This window comes from Protopterus annectens, chromosome 3.part1 (assembly GCF_019279795.1).
Source record: "Protopterus annectens isolate FY-2018-M chromosome 3.part1, PAN1.0, whole genome shotgun sequence".
NCBI classification, from domain to species: domain Eukaryota; kingdom Metazoa; phylum Chordata; order Ceratodontiformes; family Protopteridae; genus Protopterus; species Protopterus annectens.
Genome location: NC_056732.1, coordinates 409,308,389 through 409,324,377, shown reverse-complemented (window position 1 = coordinate 409,324,377; position 15,989 = coordinate 409,308,389). Strand labels below are relative to the sequence as shown.

Genomic DNA, 15,989 nt, shown 5'->3' with positions numbered 1-15,989 from the left:
CTGCCTCTGTATTTGAGAAGTGAAAAATTCATGTTATTAATTTGAATATGTCCGCTGTAAGCATAGGGCATTAGTAAAGATATTTTTTACATACCTGTTTGTAATTTCTATGAATAGGGTACAAAAGAAGAGATGAAATTTGGGGGCTCTTCAGTTTAAAGATGCGAGAGTTGTTTCATCTTTGTTGAATGCAAATGATATTATAGTCTTAGGCTGACATTACTCTGCAGTTGCACTGAAGGGGTTCTCTGCAGAGTGTGAATCAGCTTTTGCAAGGTTATGGAAAACATCATCATGGACCTCATAAATACAGACATAAATAATATACAGTCCCTAGACCCAAAAAGGTAGGTCATACTGAACTTAATCTATTTCTTTGAAATTGTCACTGAAGGATGAGGATAGTTCAGTGTACAAACCTGACCTTGATTTAGCTAAAGTTTTTGACAATATCTTCCACACTAGCATCATCAACAAACTGGGCAAACTCAATTATAAATCCCTGTGTAACCCCATGGATTGCCATCTGGCTCACTGATTTAGAATATCACACACAAACCACACAATCAAACAAAATACACTATCCTTTAAGAGACTTGCCACCATTGGCATACCCCATAGCTCTATTTGGCATCTGCGTCTCTGATTTCATATCTGACATTAAAGGCATCTGGATAACCAAGTTAACAGATGGCTGCACGTGGAGGTATCACCGAGTCTCCTGAAGATTTTCAGGTCCTTCAAGAAGGCCTACTTCAGACAAATGTATTGTGTCTGCATCATGAACTAAAGTTTCAAACAAAAAAAATGTAATATTGCACAGTTTCGGAAACAGGAACTGTCTTACACCTTCCCTTTAAAGTAGACACTGTCTTAGGACACCTTTGTGGATAAGGAACTGTACTTTGACCACCACATATCCTCCATTAATAGGAAAGCCTTCTATCACACCCAACTTATTAACAAGGGCATCTCCTTTAGGTCAAAAGAGGCCATTTCCTTCTGCTCATCCTTCATCAGGCCTATACTAGACTAGAGATCCGTGTCCACTCATCAAAGGTAGTTTTGGTGAATGCAAAACAATCAAAAACAGTTTACTGAAACCACCCTCAGCGAACATTAAAAGGCATTTTTTTGCGGAGGCAAGCCTCAGTGCACCCCCTACTTCCTGGAATTTTATAAGCCAACTCTGAGTCTGATGACAGTGAAGAAAAGGCAATTCCCCATTATCAACAAAAGTGGCTTTGGTGAACTGCTTTTGATTTTTTTTGCATTCAACGAAACTATCTTTGGTGACATGACATGCTTCCCTAGACTACAGCATGCCCTTTGGTATGTACCTGTCCAAACAGCTAACTCAATGTGGAAAACTCCAGTGTTCCTTTAAACAAAATCTTGATTATGAGCACCCTAAGTTACCTAGAAATTCTGAAAGCCCTGTCTCTCTTCTCTGTCTCCTACAGACTCCTGTGGTGTGACCTGTTCATTTTGTCATTTACTTTTCAGATCTCCAAGCAGAAACTCAAGACCTCTGACTAACAAAATTTGCAGATAGCTGGATGGAGGGACAGGGTCCAAACCTCTCGAATGAACGTCCCCTGCATTGTAAGTAGTGCACCTTCCTAATGCCAATAAGGTTGTCAATAGTACATACACTGCATCCATCACACACAATTCCAAGCAGACACATAGACCCATATATGCTGAGGCACTTAAATATAACTTTCCTAAACCCCAAAGACCCCCTAGATGATGTACACATAACAAATACCCTCAGCAGCCCCAAATGCACTCTTTCAAAACAACACCCACATCAACACATACAGCCACATCTCATGGAGCTTCTGCTTCTAAGCCCATAAGGCAAGCCACCACACAATCCAACATTCTGGTCATTGGAGACTCCATCATGAGACATACTGATGTCCCTGTCACTAGGCTGAGTAAGGAGAAAATCACATTTAGTTGCTTATCACAGGCTAGGATCCACCACATTATGCATGCACTCGGGTCACTGGACCACAAGTACCAGTATGAGTCAGTCATATTCCAAGTGACCGGAGAGACATACCTCTCTAGACTATATGAAGAGAGACATAATGGAGCTCTTGGAATATGTGCCCAAGGCTGGTATGAGCCTAGTATTGATCAGCATTTTACCTTCTCCAAGGATGATTCCGCAATATGAACAAAAGATGACTGATTTTAATAATTGGCTTAGTTTCTGGTATCATTCTAAGGGGGTGCAGTATTTGTCAGCATGGAAGGAGATGGTCAACAGACCATGCTGTTTTGCCAGGAATGGTCTGCACCTCTCCCCTCTAGGATTTTGAATATTAGCTAAAACATTGTCTTCCCCCATAGTGCCTTTTTTTGCAATGATAAACTGAAAGTACTTCTGGCATAGCAAATCAAAACCAAGAAAATCTAAAGATATTACTGCTCAGTGCTAGGAATCTAAACAAAAAACTCCACTCCCTAGAAACTCTCTTCACCCTAGAGAATGCAGATGTCTGTGCTGTCACTGAAACATAGTTTAGAGCCGCAAAGAGCACACCGACAATGCAAAGTTATATATTGCTGATCTCTTTATGCACCCAACTGTTGTATTCTTAAACTTGGTGGCTTTTGAGTTGTCCACCCATACTATAAATCTGATTTTGGACACTCTTCTCAGTCCCATCTCATCACCTCATTCTACGGAGTGCGGAGAGATCAGTTGGGAAGGCCCACCCCCTTAGTTTCTTAACTTTGAATTATCTTTTGTATCCTCCCTTCCCACTTAACTTAATACAATTGCACTTTATTTGGCTGCTTTTACTGTATTTGTGCTTCTTCCTACTTTATTATTTTATTTTGCCTCTGCTGCTTTTACTTAAAAGTGTTCAATTGCATTTATTCTGCTGCATTTATTACTGCTTGTTAGTAGCCTGTATAAATTGTAGCTGTTATTCTAAGCCTCTTAGTTTTAGTTTAAGTACTTGGGCTTCAGGCTAGTTGTTTTATATTAAGAAGTGTTGTACTTTTGTGGGAGGAGAAGGTAACTTCTGTCCTTCTGAGCTGGGAATTGCTGGCTGAAGGCTTATTGTACCTATTGTTCTAAGTGTCTTAGTTCTGGTTTAAAGACTTGGGCTCCAAACTAGTTATTTTACATGTGGAAGATTTGTGCTGTAAACTGTTGTGACAGGAGAGGATAGCCTACACCATTCTAGGCTGGGGATTGCTGGTTGAAGACTTATTATGTGTATTATTCTGAAAGTGTCTTAGTTCTGGTTTAAGCACTTGGGTTCCAAAGCAGTTATTTTACATTTGGAAGGATTGTGGTCTATACTCTTGTGGCAGGAGATTGTAGCATACACCCTTCTAAGTTGGGAATTGCTGGTGAAGGCTTATTGTGTCTGTTATTCTGAAAGTGTCTTAGTTGTGGTTTAAACACTTGGTCTGCAAACCAGTTATTTAAATTAGGAAGGTTTGTGGTGTAGACTATTGTGGCAGGAGAATGTAGCCTACACCCTTCTAAGCTTGGAATTGCTGGTGAAAGCTTATTGTGCCTGCTATTCTAAGTTCTTTGTTCTGGTTTAAGCACTTGGGTTCCAGACCAGTTATTTCATACTACGAAGGTTTGTGAGTGTTTGTGAGAGTATTCCACTGAATTCCTCCTTTATTTAAACTGCGTTTTTGCTGTTGTGACTGCGATTTTTTGCACTTTGAATTTCTGGTACATCTGCATTTTATAGCATAGGCTAGATTCAGGTTTGCTGAATCTAGATTGTTTGGTATCATTTGAGCACTAAAACCAGCCATCTTACATTAAGAAGGCCCCCCTGCACCCTTGTGGCAGAAGTGTGCAGCCAAGGACCCATCTGAGTTGAGGATTGCTGGAATAAGGCTCAGTCTTGGGCTTTCCCTTTGGTTACTTTGTCTAAAATAATTTAATTTTACTTGTATATATGTCATATTTGTTTGGGTTTAAGCTCAGTTTACCGGAGCTGCTCAGAGATTGCACTGCTGCCCTGTGAGAAACTCAGTTGTGTATTGTGAAGCACTGATGCAGTTTTCTCCCCCTAGCCCTCCATAAAATAGCTGCTTTTTGTCAGTCTTACACAAAACCTGGTCCATGTAGCCCATTCCCCACTAGTTACTACAGTATATACCTACCATAATGGTTGAATAGTTTCCCACCATTTCTACAGCCAGCCTGATTCACACGGGCATCCTGATGCAATATAGCAATTGCCTCATGTTTACTGACAACTGGTTACTCCTAAAACAAACAAATACAGCATGTGAGAGATTTAGCTGTACTACAAATTTGGAATTAATTCTCTCACATTATAACAATCCACATATCAAAAGAGGTTGTCAGCACACACACTTCACCTCTTGCACATAACAAGCTCACAACACATAAACCAACATACATGGAGGTACTCGCTAGAAGCCGACATAAAGAGCAGATACCTCCCAAGTGCAAACCTACTGCACACACTGCACAGCCAACAGAATCCACTACACATAATAATACACACAACAGTGTCTCAACCAATAAGCATCTAAGGCAAAACACCTCAAAAACAAATGTCTTGGTCATAGGTGACTCCATAGTGAGACACACAGCTGGACCCTCACCAGGCTGGACAAGGAGAAGGTCACAGTCAGCTGCCTGTGAGGTGCCAAGATCTGTCAGGTCACGCACTCAAGTCTCTCATCAAGTACCGTTATGACTCCATCAGTCCATGTTGGAGTGAATGACTTGAGAAGTACCTCACTGGATTATATGAAGAGAGACTGAGCTCTCAGATTATGTGTCCCAGGCAAGTATGTCCCTAGCCCTAAACAGCATTCTACCTTCACCCAGGATGATGCCTCAATGTAAACAAAAACTGATTGACTTCAACAATTGGCTTAGCTTCTAGTGTCAGTCCCGGGGGATCCAGTATTTGTCAGCCTGGGATGATATGGTCAACAGGCCGCACTGCTTTGTCAGAGATGGTCTTCACCTGTCACCTCTTGGCTTTCAGTTACTGGCAAAGGTACTTGTCTCCCCATAGTGCCTTTTTAGGCAATGTCATAACAACAAAATTCCTAACATACAAAATCCACTAGAGACAATCTCAAAGTTTTGCTGCTTAATGCTAGGAGTCTAAATCGGAAACTGCATTCACTGAAAGCACTTCTTACCTTGGAAAATGTCAATGTCTGTGCAGTCAGAGATATGGCTCAAGGCCCCATAGAGCACCCCAGTCATGCAAGGCTACAAAGCCTTCTTCATGTTCAGACCTCAAAACGAGTATGAAAGAACGAAACGCAGAGGTGTATCCATCTTCATTAAAGACAAATACACCTCAAGACTGGTCAAACATTACAACTTCCTAGAGCTACTCTAAGTCCAACTAACTGTAGGTAAGACCCCCCCTTCCATATCATTGTTATCTATAGGTCAGACTATGAACCATGAGAACCACTCTTTCTACCTGGCCCTACTTGAGTCACTCACTATACAGCCAAACACCTTGGTCATGGGTGATTTCAACTATCCTTCCATTGATTGGGAGTCATATATGAGCACAAACATGCTCACCCTAAGGTTCTTGACTTTAATACAAATGCTTTGAAACAGATAGTCTGCATCCCCCCAGAGGGCTCAAATGTCCTAGAGTTGGTATTCCTAGACTTAGTACTCACCAACATAGGAGGTCTCTGCACTACCTACTGTGTGTTGCCCTCTCTGGTAAGGTCTGATCATACGTCAGTCTCGTTCAAAGTAAAGATCATACCTGACCCCCCTCCCCAGAACAAAAAGGATGAAAAAATTCTCCAAAGCAAACTATAGCCTCCTAAATGATGACATAAATAGTTTCAAACCCCCTGCTACCACTAGCAACAATATATAGAGATATACACAAATGCCCTGTATAAACAACTATTCAAATGTGTAGACTAGACTGTACCTGAATGGATCAAAACAAGGTCCTCACAAAAAAACAAGCTACCCTGGTAGACATCAAGCATAAACAGGTTATACAAAAAGAGGAAGAAACAAATGTCTAACAATAAGAGGGAACTGACTCAGCAGGGAAAGGACACCCTCTTCAGCTTGAACAAGCAAATTAGATATCTTGTAAAGTCCTCTAAAGCCAATTACAATCTAAACTAGCATCCCTAGCTAAGGATAATCACAAGGCATTCTTTAGCTTCATCAGAAATATAAAAGGGAAGGCCCAGCTTTGTGCCTAGCTAGTAGTAGATGGTTCCACTCATACTGACCCTGAGGATATCACCAACCTGCTAGCAGACAAATTTGGTGCAAACTTCACCCCCCCTGTCTCCACCAGACATACCCCAAAGCATACCTGTCACCAGTCCTCTACCTAGTATCTCAAAGGAGCAGGTTATAATCTCATTCTCCATGGTCAAAAACACAGCCTCTATGGGACCAGATAACATCCCAGGCTGCCTACTCACTGGTCTAAAACAAGACCTAGTGGAACCACTTGGTGCTCTCTTCAACCACAATCTAAGTACTGGCTTTGTCCCAGCAGAGTGGAAAACAGCAACAGTAATTCCCTTGCACAAAGGGAGCCCATCAACCGACCCTGGGAACTATAGACCTATAAGCCTAACCAGCCTTATCTGCAAGGCCCTGGAGAGAATTATCATGGACCTTATCAACAAAGTCATAGATAATATTCAGACTTTTGACCCGACCCAATTTGGCTTTGTTAAGGGTAGATCATGCTTATTAATCCTGGTAGACTTCTTCAAGAATGTCACCATAGCCCTGGATGAAGGCAAAACAGTACATACAGCCTATCATGACTTAGCCAAGGCTTTTGACACAATCACCCACTCATGCATCATTGAGAATCTCACCCAGCTGTGAATTAACCCATGTGTCACTAGATGGGTAGCTAGCTGGCTCACTGACAGAACACGTAGAGTCAAAGTTGGGGATTCCACCTGTACCAGGACACCAGTTACCAGTGGTGTACCACAAAGATCTGTGCTGGGCCCCCTACTGTTTGGAATCTATTTCTCAGAAGTCCAGGTGAAAATAGATGGCCTGTGGCTTACCAGGTTCGACAATGACTGCAAACTGGGTGCAGTCATTGAGTCCACGAATGATGCTGACATACTACAAAAAGGGCTTACACAGACAAATGATTGGTACTAACGTCACTGATTTCAAATAAACACAAAAAAATGCATTATCATCCCTTTCTGCAAAGGGGAAGTCCCTGCAAATTACAATATTAACAGCACCCCTTTTAGCTCAAACCTTGTGATCAGAGATTTGGGAACACAGGTTGATAGCAACCTTAACTTCGATCACCATGTGTCCACAGTGGTAAGGAAGGTCTTCTATGTTGCACATCTCATAAGTAAGGGCATCGCATCAAGAACTAAGGATGTTATAATCCCCCTGTACTCATCCCTCATCAGACCACTAACTGAGTATAATGCTCCCTTCTGTATGTACCTCACCAGATACCTGCCATGGCAGGAGAGACCTCAGAGGTTTCTCACCAAGAAAATTCAGGGCCTTCAACACATGACCTACATGGACAAACTGAAGGTCTTGTCACTGGTCTCTGTATCTTATAGGTTGCTGAGTGGCAACTTGTGCCTGGCCTACAGAGCAGTCCTGGACCCTGTCCTAATGGAAATGCTGCACATCTGCAAGTCAAATGGGACAAGATTCACTTGCTTTAGTGATCTTAACCTAGCCTCCGACATTAATAGGACATGCTGACGAGACAGATATGTCTCCCAGAGATCATCACTTCTCGGAACAAACTCCCAATTCATGTAAAACAGAGATCATCAATGACCTTATTTAAGTGTAACTTAGACAACTGCATGGGATACTGTAAATTTACCCCGGAGGTATCACATATGTCCCTCTTGGATAAGAGCAGTCAGTGCTGATCGTATACTCATTCTCCAGATATAGACCATAGAACCTGGTCAATAAGGGAACGAGGGTATAATATGGCTAGGCTTATAAAGGCTCTGCCTATACCCTAGTAACTTCCTATGAACCTATAATGCCTTCCACACATTTAGACCAGTTACTACACAAAGTCTAAAGGTGGAATTGTCATGATTTACATCAAAAATAATTACACCTCAAGGCTGGTCAAACAGGACAATGCACTTGAGCTGCTCTATGTTCAAATCACCATAAGCAAAAATCAATACCAATTTCTTGCAAGCTATAGGTCCCCATCTGTGAACCAGGAAACCCATACCATGTATTTAAACTTAGTGGAAACACTCACCATCCAACCTAAAACCTGGACCCCCAGTTAAACCTAGAATATTCAGGAACTACTATAAGGCTAACTTCCTGCTATTAAGTGATAACCTGACAACATTTCAAAACCCCTTAAACCCTGAGAGCACTGCTGCCTATGCAGAACTGTTCACAGAAACCCTATACAAGTATGTTAATAGCTGCATAGAGGCAGCTGTACCCACCAGGAAGAAGTACAGAACTGACTCAAAAAACAAGCCACCATGGTGAAATCACAAAACCAATAAGCTGTATAATAGAAGGAAGATAATCATGGCAAAAATTAGGTGGTGCAGCACGCAGCAGAAGAGAAACACTATCGTCAAACTAAACAAACCCTCAGAGGACAAATAAGGTCTACCAAAACCAAATTTTAAGTAATTTTGGCCTCCCAGGCCAAGGACAACCACAGGGCATTCTTTAGCTGTGTCCACAACATCAAAGGCAGTACACAATTGTGTGCAGTGCTCATTGTAAATGGAGACACCTATACTGAGCCAGATGATATTCCAAACTTCCTGGCTGATAAATTCAGCTCCAACTTTACCCCTGTCTCCCCACACCTTTCCCCATGCTATTACTAGGGAACAGATCCTTAATGCTGTCTCTAAGGCCAAGAACACTGCATCCGTGGGCCCAGACAATATCCCAGGATGCCTTCTAAATAGCATGAAACATGACCTATCAGGCCGTCTGGAATTGCTATTTAACTGTAACCACCAATCAGGCTTCATGCCTCATAAATGGAGAACAGCAACACTCATCCCTCTGCACAAAGGTGGGCCATCTACAGACCTTAGAAATGACAGACCCATAAGTCTCATTAGTCTTATCTGCAAAGCCATGGAAAGAATTATCATGCAAATGATCACTAATGATATAGTAAACCTCCAGACTCTGGACCCAACCCTGTTTGGTTTCATCAAGGGCAGGTCTTGCGTACTAAACCTGGTGGACTTCTTTGAGAAGGTCACCAAAGCAATGGATGAGGGCAAAATGGATCACACTGCCTACCTTGACCTTGCCAAGGCATTTGACACAATACCCCTTTCTGGCACTGTTGACAAACTCAAGAGGTTAGGTACAAACCCATATGTCACCCAGTGGATAGCCAACTGACTCACAGACAGGACCCAGGAAGTTAGAACTGGGGAGTCTACCTCTAAAAAGAGGCCAGTCACAAGTAGAGTCTCTCAGTGATCAGGCCTTGTACCGCTCCTTTTTTGCATTTACTTCTCTGAAGTTAAGGCCAATGTCAGTGATCTCTGGCTGACTAAATTTGCTGATGATTGCAAATTAGAAGCTGTAACTGAATCCCACACTGATACGAATGTTTCCCAAGAAGGTCTGACACAGACAAACAACTGGTGTCAGAGCCATGGACTAAAACTAAATGCCAAGAAATGCATAATAGTATCCTTTGGAAAGTTATCCACCCCTGTTAACTATCATATTGACAACACACCTTAGAGTTGACCCAGTAGTCAGGAACTTAGGGACATACATAGACAATAATCCAGCCTTTGACCATCACGTGTCTGCAGTAGTGTGGAAATCATTCTATGTATCACAACTTATAAACAAAGGTATGGCATCTAAGTCCAAGGAAGTCATTGTTCCACTGTATTTGGCGTTCATCAGACCTATCATTGAATACATTGCCCCTTTTGGTATGTACCTAACCAGGCATATCCAGTAACTGGAATATCTGCAGAGGTTCCTCACTAAAAGAATACAGGGCATAAGCAAAATGTCCTATACAGGCCGCCTCAAGGCCCTATCCCTGTATTCTATCTCCTTCAGGCTTTTGAGGGGAGATCTATGCCTGGCATACAGGGCATTGTCAGACCCCACTCTGATGGACTTCCTGCATATCCACAAAACAAACAGCACTAGAACTACCCATTCTAAAGACTTAACCTGTGCCTGTAATATAATAGGACCTGATTGAGAGGCATGTATGTATCCCAGAGACTACCCCATCCCTGGAACAGGGCCCCCATTCATGTGAAGCAGAGTTACTCCCTAACCCAGTTCAAGTGCAACTTGGACAATTGGATGGACAACAGGAAATTCATCCCTTGTTTGGCACCCATGTCTCTAATGGACAGAGCAACCTGTAAATGGTTCATCTCCCAGGCCCCTGCTTGTAAATGTTTAAGCTCCCAAACCCCTGCTTACACTTATCAGGGTTACCAGAACTTGTCAGAGATTTGGGATGCATGTCTATTCTTAAAAAGGCCCTTGTGGTTGTTAGCCTTGTAAACACCTATGAACCTATAAAAAAGAGTGGAGTGCTTCCTACAGGTGAGAGAGGGAAGAGCTTCCTCAAGTGCAGACGTTTAACTATCTTGGGGTCTTGTTCACAAGTCAAGGTACTAGGGACCACAAAACTGACCAGTAAATAGATGCAGCAGAAGAACTGCAAGTGTTTGTACTGGACAGAGGTGGTGAAGTGAAACTTTAGTCGTAGAGCAAAGCTCAAGTCATTCCCTGACTCCATCCTTACCTATGGTCAAAACCTTTGGACAGTGACCAAAAAGATGAGCTTGCAGGTAGAAGCCACATAAATAAGGTTCCTTTACAGGGAAGCATGGCCCTCTTTCAGTGATACATTGAGGAGCTCAGCAATCTGGGAAGTACAGCCACTGTTCAAAGTTGAGGTGGTTTGGGAAACAAGTGAAGGTGTACCTTAAGTACCTCCCACAGCAGGTGTATCACACATAGACAACAAGAATGAGACCCTGGGCAGACCCAGGCCACTTTGCAGGGATTCTCAGTTTTCATGCAATATCTGCATACCTTACTGAATGGGATGTAAATGTTGTTGCTGGTAAGGGAAGAAAAATGGTGGCACCCTGTGTGGTAGTGGCTGGTTTGGATCCCTACAGAAAAGTGCACTATTTTTCTTGTTTTTTATCAGAAACAACAGGAAAAAAAAACAGATTTAAGGGCAAGAAGTGAAGGTATGATTAGCTACAATGCTGAGAATCTTCTGTAAATCTGATTGCATATCTCGCTGTGCTGCATATTTGATGAACTGCTACCAGAGAAGCCTGTAAACTCAAACACACTCCGGGAACTGCTGCAGCTTGGAATCTTACTGCAACATGGTAAAAACTGTAGAAACCTGTCAAACCTGTCAAACCTGTCTAACCAGTTGACAGTTGGACATGGGAAGCATATTAAAAGGAAAAGATGTGAAAGATCAAGAAAGAGAGGCTCTAGAGCAGGAATTAAGGCCAGACTGAAAAGAAATCCACACAGGCTTGCACTTCCTTCCATGCTGCTGGCAAATGTACACTCACTGGAGAGCAAGATGGATGGATCTTTCCACACAATGTAAGGTGAGAAATAGTTGTTTACTTGTGTTCACTGAAACTTGGCTGAACTCTATTATAAATTATAGTACAATATATGTGGAATGGATGTCATTATTTTGTGCTGACAGAAATCAGTTTCTCTGTGGTAAATCTCGCGGTGGGGGTGTTTGTGTGTATATCAACAACAGCTGGTGTACAAACTGTGAAAATAATCAACTCTCAATGCTCAGAGAACATTGAGTTCATGTCACTAAAATGCAGACCCTTCTACTTGCCTATGGAATTCAATGGATTGAGCATAACATCTGTATACATCCCCCTAGTGCTAATACCAACATGGCATTGAACATTCTATATCTGTCAATAAATGACCTCCAGAATAAGAACCCTGAGTTTGCCCATATAATTGCAGGTGATTTTCCTCAGGCTGACTTGAAATCTATTACCCCATTACCATTAATATGTGAACTTTGCAACAAGAGGGGAGAACACACTGGATAAAGTGTACACAAATGTAAAACTGGCCTACACAGCAGTTCCTTATCGACATCTAGGCAACTCAGACCATCTGACCATAATGCTGCTTCCTGCATACATACCACTGCTGAAAAGGGGCAAACCTACAACCAAACAAGTAAGGATATGGCCTGAGGGAGCAGTCTTGTCACTACAGGAGTGCTTTGAATGTATGAACTGGTCAGTGTTTAGAGAGGCAGCTGTAAAGAACCACCATACTGACCTGGAGGAGTGTACGGAATCTGTAATGGCCTATATTTCAAAATGTGCTGATGATGTAACAATCAGCAAATGTATGACCATGTGTGCTAATCAGAAACCCTTGTTATCTGGTGAAGTATATGAGCTCCTAAAGGCATGAAATGCTGCATTTAAAATCAAAAGACGTGGGTGCCCTAAGAGAGGCCAGAGCAAATCTAAGTAGAGGTATAAAGGATGCTAAGAGGACCTACGGACATAAAATTCAGGGACACTTCTCTGACCAAAGGGACTCCAGACGTCTCTGGCAAGGCATACAAACCATAAATGACTACAGGCCCGAATCCTCCTCATGTGATGACAACACAGAATTTCTGAACAAGCTAAACACCTGCTTCAACAGATTTGATATGAACAACACTGTGCTAAAAAAGCTCCCTGTTGAACAGGGTGAGGAGGTGCTATGTCTAAGAACATCTGATGTATTGAGGACCCTGAGGTGAGGAAACCTGAGAAAAGTAGCTGGTCCTGATAATATTATGTGAAGGGTTCTAAGAGACTGTGCTACCCAGCTGTCTACTGTACTAACAGATATATTCAACACATCCCTGCAACTTGCCATTGTAGCCAGTTGCTTCAAAAATATAACAATCATTCCCTTAACCAAGAAATCCCAACCAGCATGCCTAAATGATTACTGGCCAGTTGCTCTTACATCAACAGCAATGAAGTGTTCTGAGCGGTTGATCAAAAACCATATCTTGTCAAGCCTACCTGCAACACTAGATACATTACTGTTTGCTTATAGATCTAACCACTGCACAGCTGTTGCAATAGCTATAGCACTTCATTAATCCTTGGGACATCTAGAGAACAAGAATTGCTTTGTCAGAATGCTGTTCATCGATTTTAGTTCACCTTTAACACTGTCATCCCCCAGAATCTGATATCGAAGCTGATCCAGCTGGGCATCAACACTGCCCTGTGTAACTGGATACTGGACTTTCTCAAAAGGTATGTGTGGGAAGTAACAGTTCAATCAGAATTACACTGAGCACGGGTGTCCCTCAGGACTAAGTCCTGAGTCCTCTGCTGTTCACCTTGTTGACGCACGACTGCATGGCCAAGCATGAGTCCAACAAAATCATCAAGTTCGCGGATGATACCACTGTCATAGGTCTTGTCAGAAATGGTGAGGAAACAGCCTACAGGGATGAAGTGGAGCATTTGATAGGTTGGTGCAACAGCAACAATCTGGCCTTAAATGTAAGCAAGACCAAAGAATTAATAGTGGACTTCAGAGATACATCAGTCTCTGGAAATTAAGGGGTTGGTCATGGAAAGAGTAAAAAACACCAAGTTCCTGGGGGTGCATATCCCAGATGACCTATCCTGTCAACTCATATTAGCCACACAGTGAAGAAGCACAACGTCTGCACTTCTTACAAAAACTGAGGAAAGCAAACATGTCTCAGTCCATCCTCAAAGCCTTCTACAGGGGGACAATCAACAGCATCCTCTTAAATAACATTATAGTTTGGTATGGTAACTGCAAAGCATCTGACGCCAAGGCTCTCCTGAGGGTAGTGAAGACAGCGGTGTGACACTGCCAGCCCAGCTATCTGGAATTTTGTGGATAGTCATGTGTCATTTGTGAATATTAATATGATTCAGATGCTTGTCTTACAAATATGAGAACTATATGTTATGTGTATATTAAGCTAATAGTGCAGAAGTGTGTGTTGAACTGTATGTTATGTACTGAGCTTCAGAAATGTAACCACAGTGTACCCTACTGGAAAAGAACAAAAATGTATGCAGACTGTATACCTGTGCAAATGTATGTTTTAATAGAAGAAGCTGGAACATACAGAGTTAACTTACAAAACTTCAAGAAAATAAGTTGAAAAGTAAAGTGTATTATGACTGTGTTATCTCTCAGTAAACAGACACAATGTCTAGAGCTAGAAGTTTTTCTGTTGTCTTGAAAGTGTTTTTAATTACTAGATTTAAAATGTAAAGTATTTTATTGCTTCCTAGCAGCTGCACATCTGAGAGATATGTACTTTTCACACAGAGATGATAAAATTCTTAGCTTCTGTTTGCCTGGGAACTGAAGGCAGGTGACAAAGAGTGATGTCATCCAGGCTAACCCAGCAGTAATATGTGATATTAATTTAAGAACACTCTCAGAGAATGAGACAGGGCATTTTGTATCTTGTATTGGACCTAGAAACATCCATTCAGCACTTCAGCATCTGCCTTGCTCTGTAAGTAAGTCTAGGGTACAGTAATTTCTTTTAGATATAGTTAGGAATATAGTAAAGATTAGTTTAGATGTTTCTGTATTTATTTGAGTCTATCCTGCAATGTTGTTTTAAAATCTTTCCTGTGATTCTGAAATCTGTACTTACTGTGTTGTTTGAGTATTGTCTTGTTCTTTTATTATTTATTATTAAATATATTTAAACCTATCTTTGTGGCTGATATTTGTGAGACATATTTAAGCTCTTAGAATACTTGCATATGTATTTGCTGACACTGTACAGGCCACTCCTAAATAGCCTTGAAAGTCTTGGTCACATTTACCATTTGGATTAATAGTAACATTACATAGAAAGAATGGGCACCCTTTGGTAAGGGCCTTAAAAGTAGTTAAATAGTGGCTGGTGGCACCTGGAACTACCTACTACCTGGGCAGAAGGGGCATAGCTAGTAGTGTGTGTTTGTGTATAAATCAAATCTCAAAGTGTGTGTGTGTGTGTGTGTGTGTGTGTGTGTGTGTGTGTGTGTGTGTGTGTGTGTGTGTGTGTGTGTGTCAGCTACTTGGGCAGGGACACGAAGCACTGGTTTGAAAGAGAGTGTGCTGGAGATTTTGGCTTGGCCACTCAGCTGAGATCTCAACCTTATAGCTATGCCAGTGGGGAGTCTTATTGGGGATCTGGAGAAAGAGGGAGAAACCAGTCCCAGACTGACTGTGATTTCTGAGTGCTCTTAAGGGAAATTGTACTTTACTGTGTGTGTACTTGTCATCCTCCCAATGTGTATGTCCCTCACTGGTGCTAGTAGTGAGGATTGAGGTTCCTTTGATAACTGGGCCAGTGCAGGGGCATCACTAGTGGAAAAAGTAATTGGTTCCACAATCCCATCCATGGATGATCTGCATGAGACTCAGTGTGTCGAAAGGGCTAGGAAGATAATCAACAATCCCACTAACCCTGCCCATGGTATGTGCTTCCGCCTTTACTCGGGAAGGTTTTGCAGCTTCACTGCAAAACATCTAGACTGACAGAAGCTTTTTCCCTCTATCCATAAGGTTGCTGAACTTGAATACCAGGTATGACAGCAAATAATCCGATCAGTATGTCACTTAGTTTGAAGTATCATCTGCAGTAATCACTCTGGTAAATTGCTGCAGTAACTGGTTCAGTTAGCCTGATTTCTTATGCTATTACCTCCTGCATGTGCAATAATCAGGAGTTAGTCACTACTCCACACGTTCAAATTGAACATCAGAATATATCATACTACAGCTGATGAAGTGCAATATCTAAGTAATCGCAATGTGAAGTCATAGTCTTTGCAATACCTACTAGTATACTATTGTCTAATGTCTTCCTGTCCAATTGTGGTAATTTATTGTGTTGTTAATATTT

General features: G+C 41.8%; 1 protein-coding gene across 4 annotated transcripts in view; it reads left to right on the top strand.

Moving 5' to 3' along the window:
* The window catches only part of RARB (retinoic acid receptor beta), a 1,128,948-nt gene that overhangs the window by 517,447 nt on the left and 595,512 nt on the right, over positions 1-15,989 (top strand). The window contains exon 1 of one of the 4 annotated variants that reach the window (XM_044066880.1): positions 11,489-11,643. The exons of the other annotated variants lie outside the window; for them this stretch is intronic. Coding sequence (XP_043922815.1) covers positions 11,593-11,643 — 51 coding nt within the window. The 5' untranslated portion in view covers positions 11,489-11,592. Of the gene's footprint in view, positions 1-11,488; positions 11,644-15,989 lie in introns of those variants that run through there. 4 annotated transcript variants of the gene reach the window in all.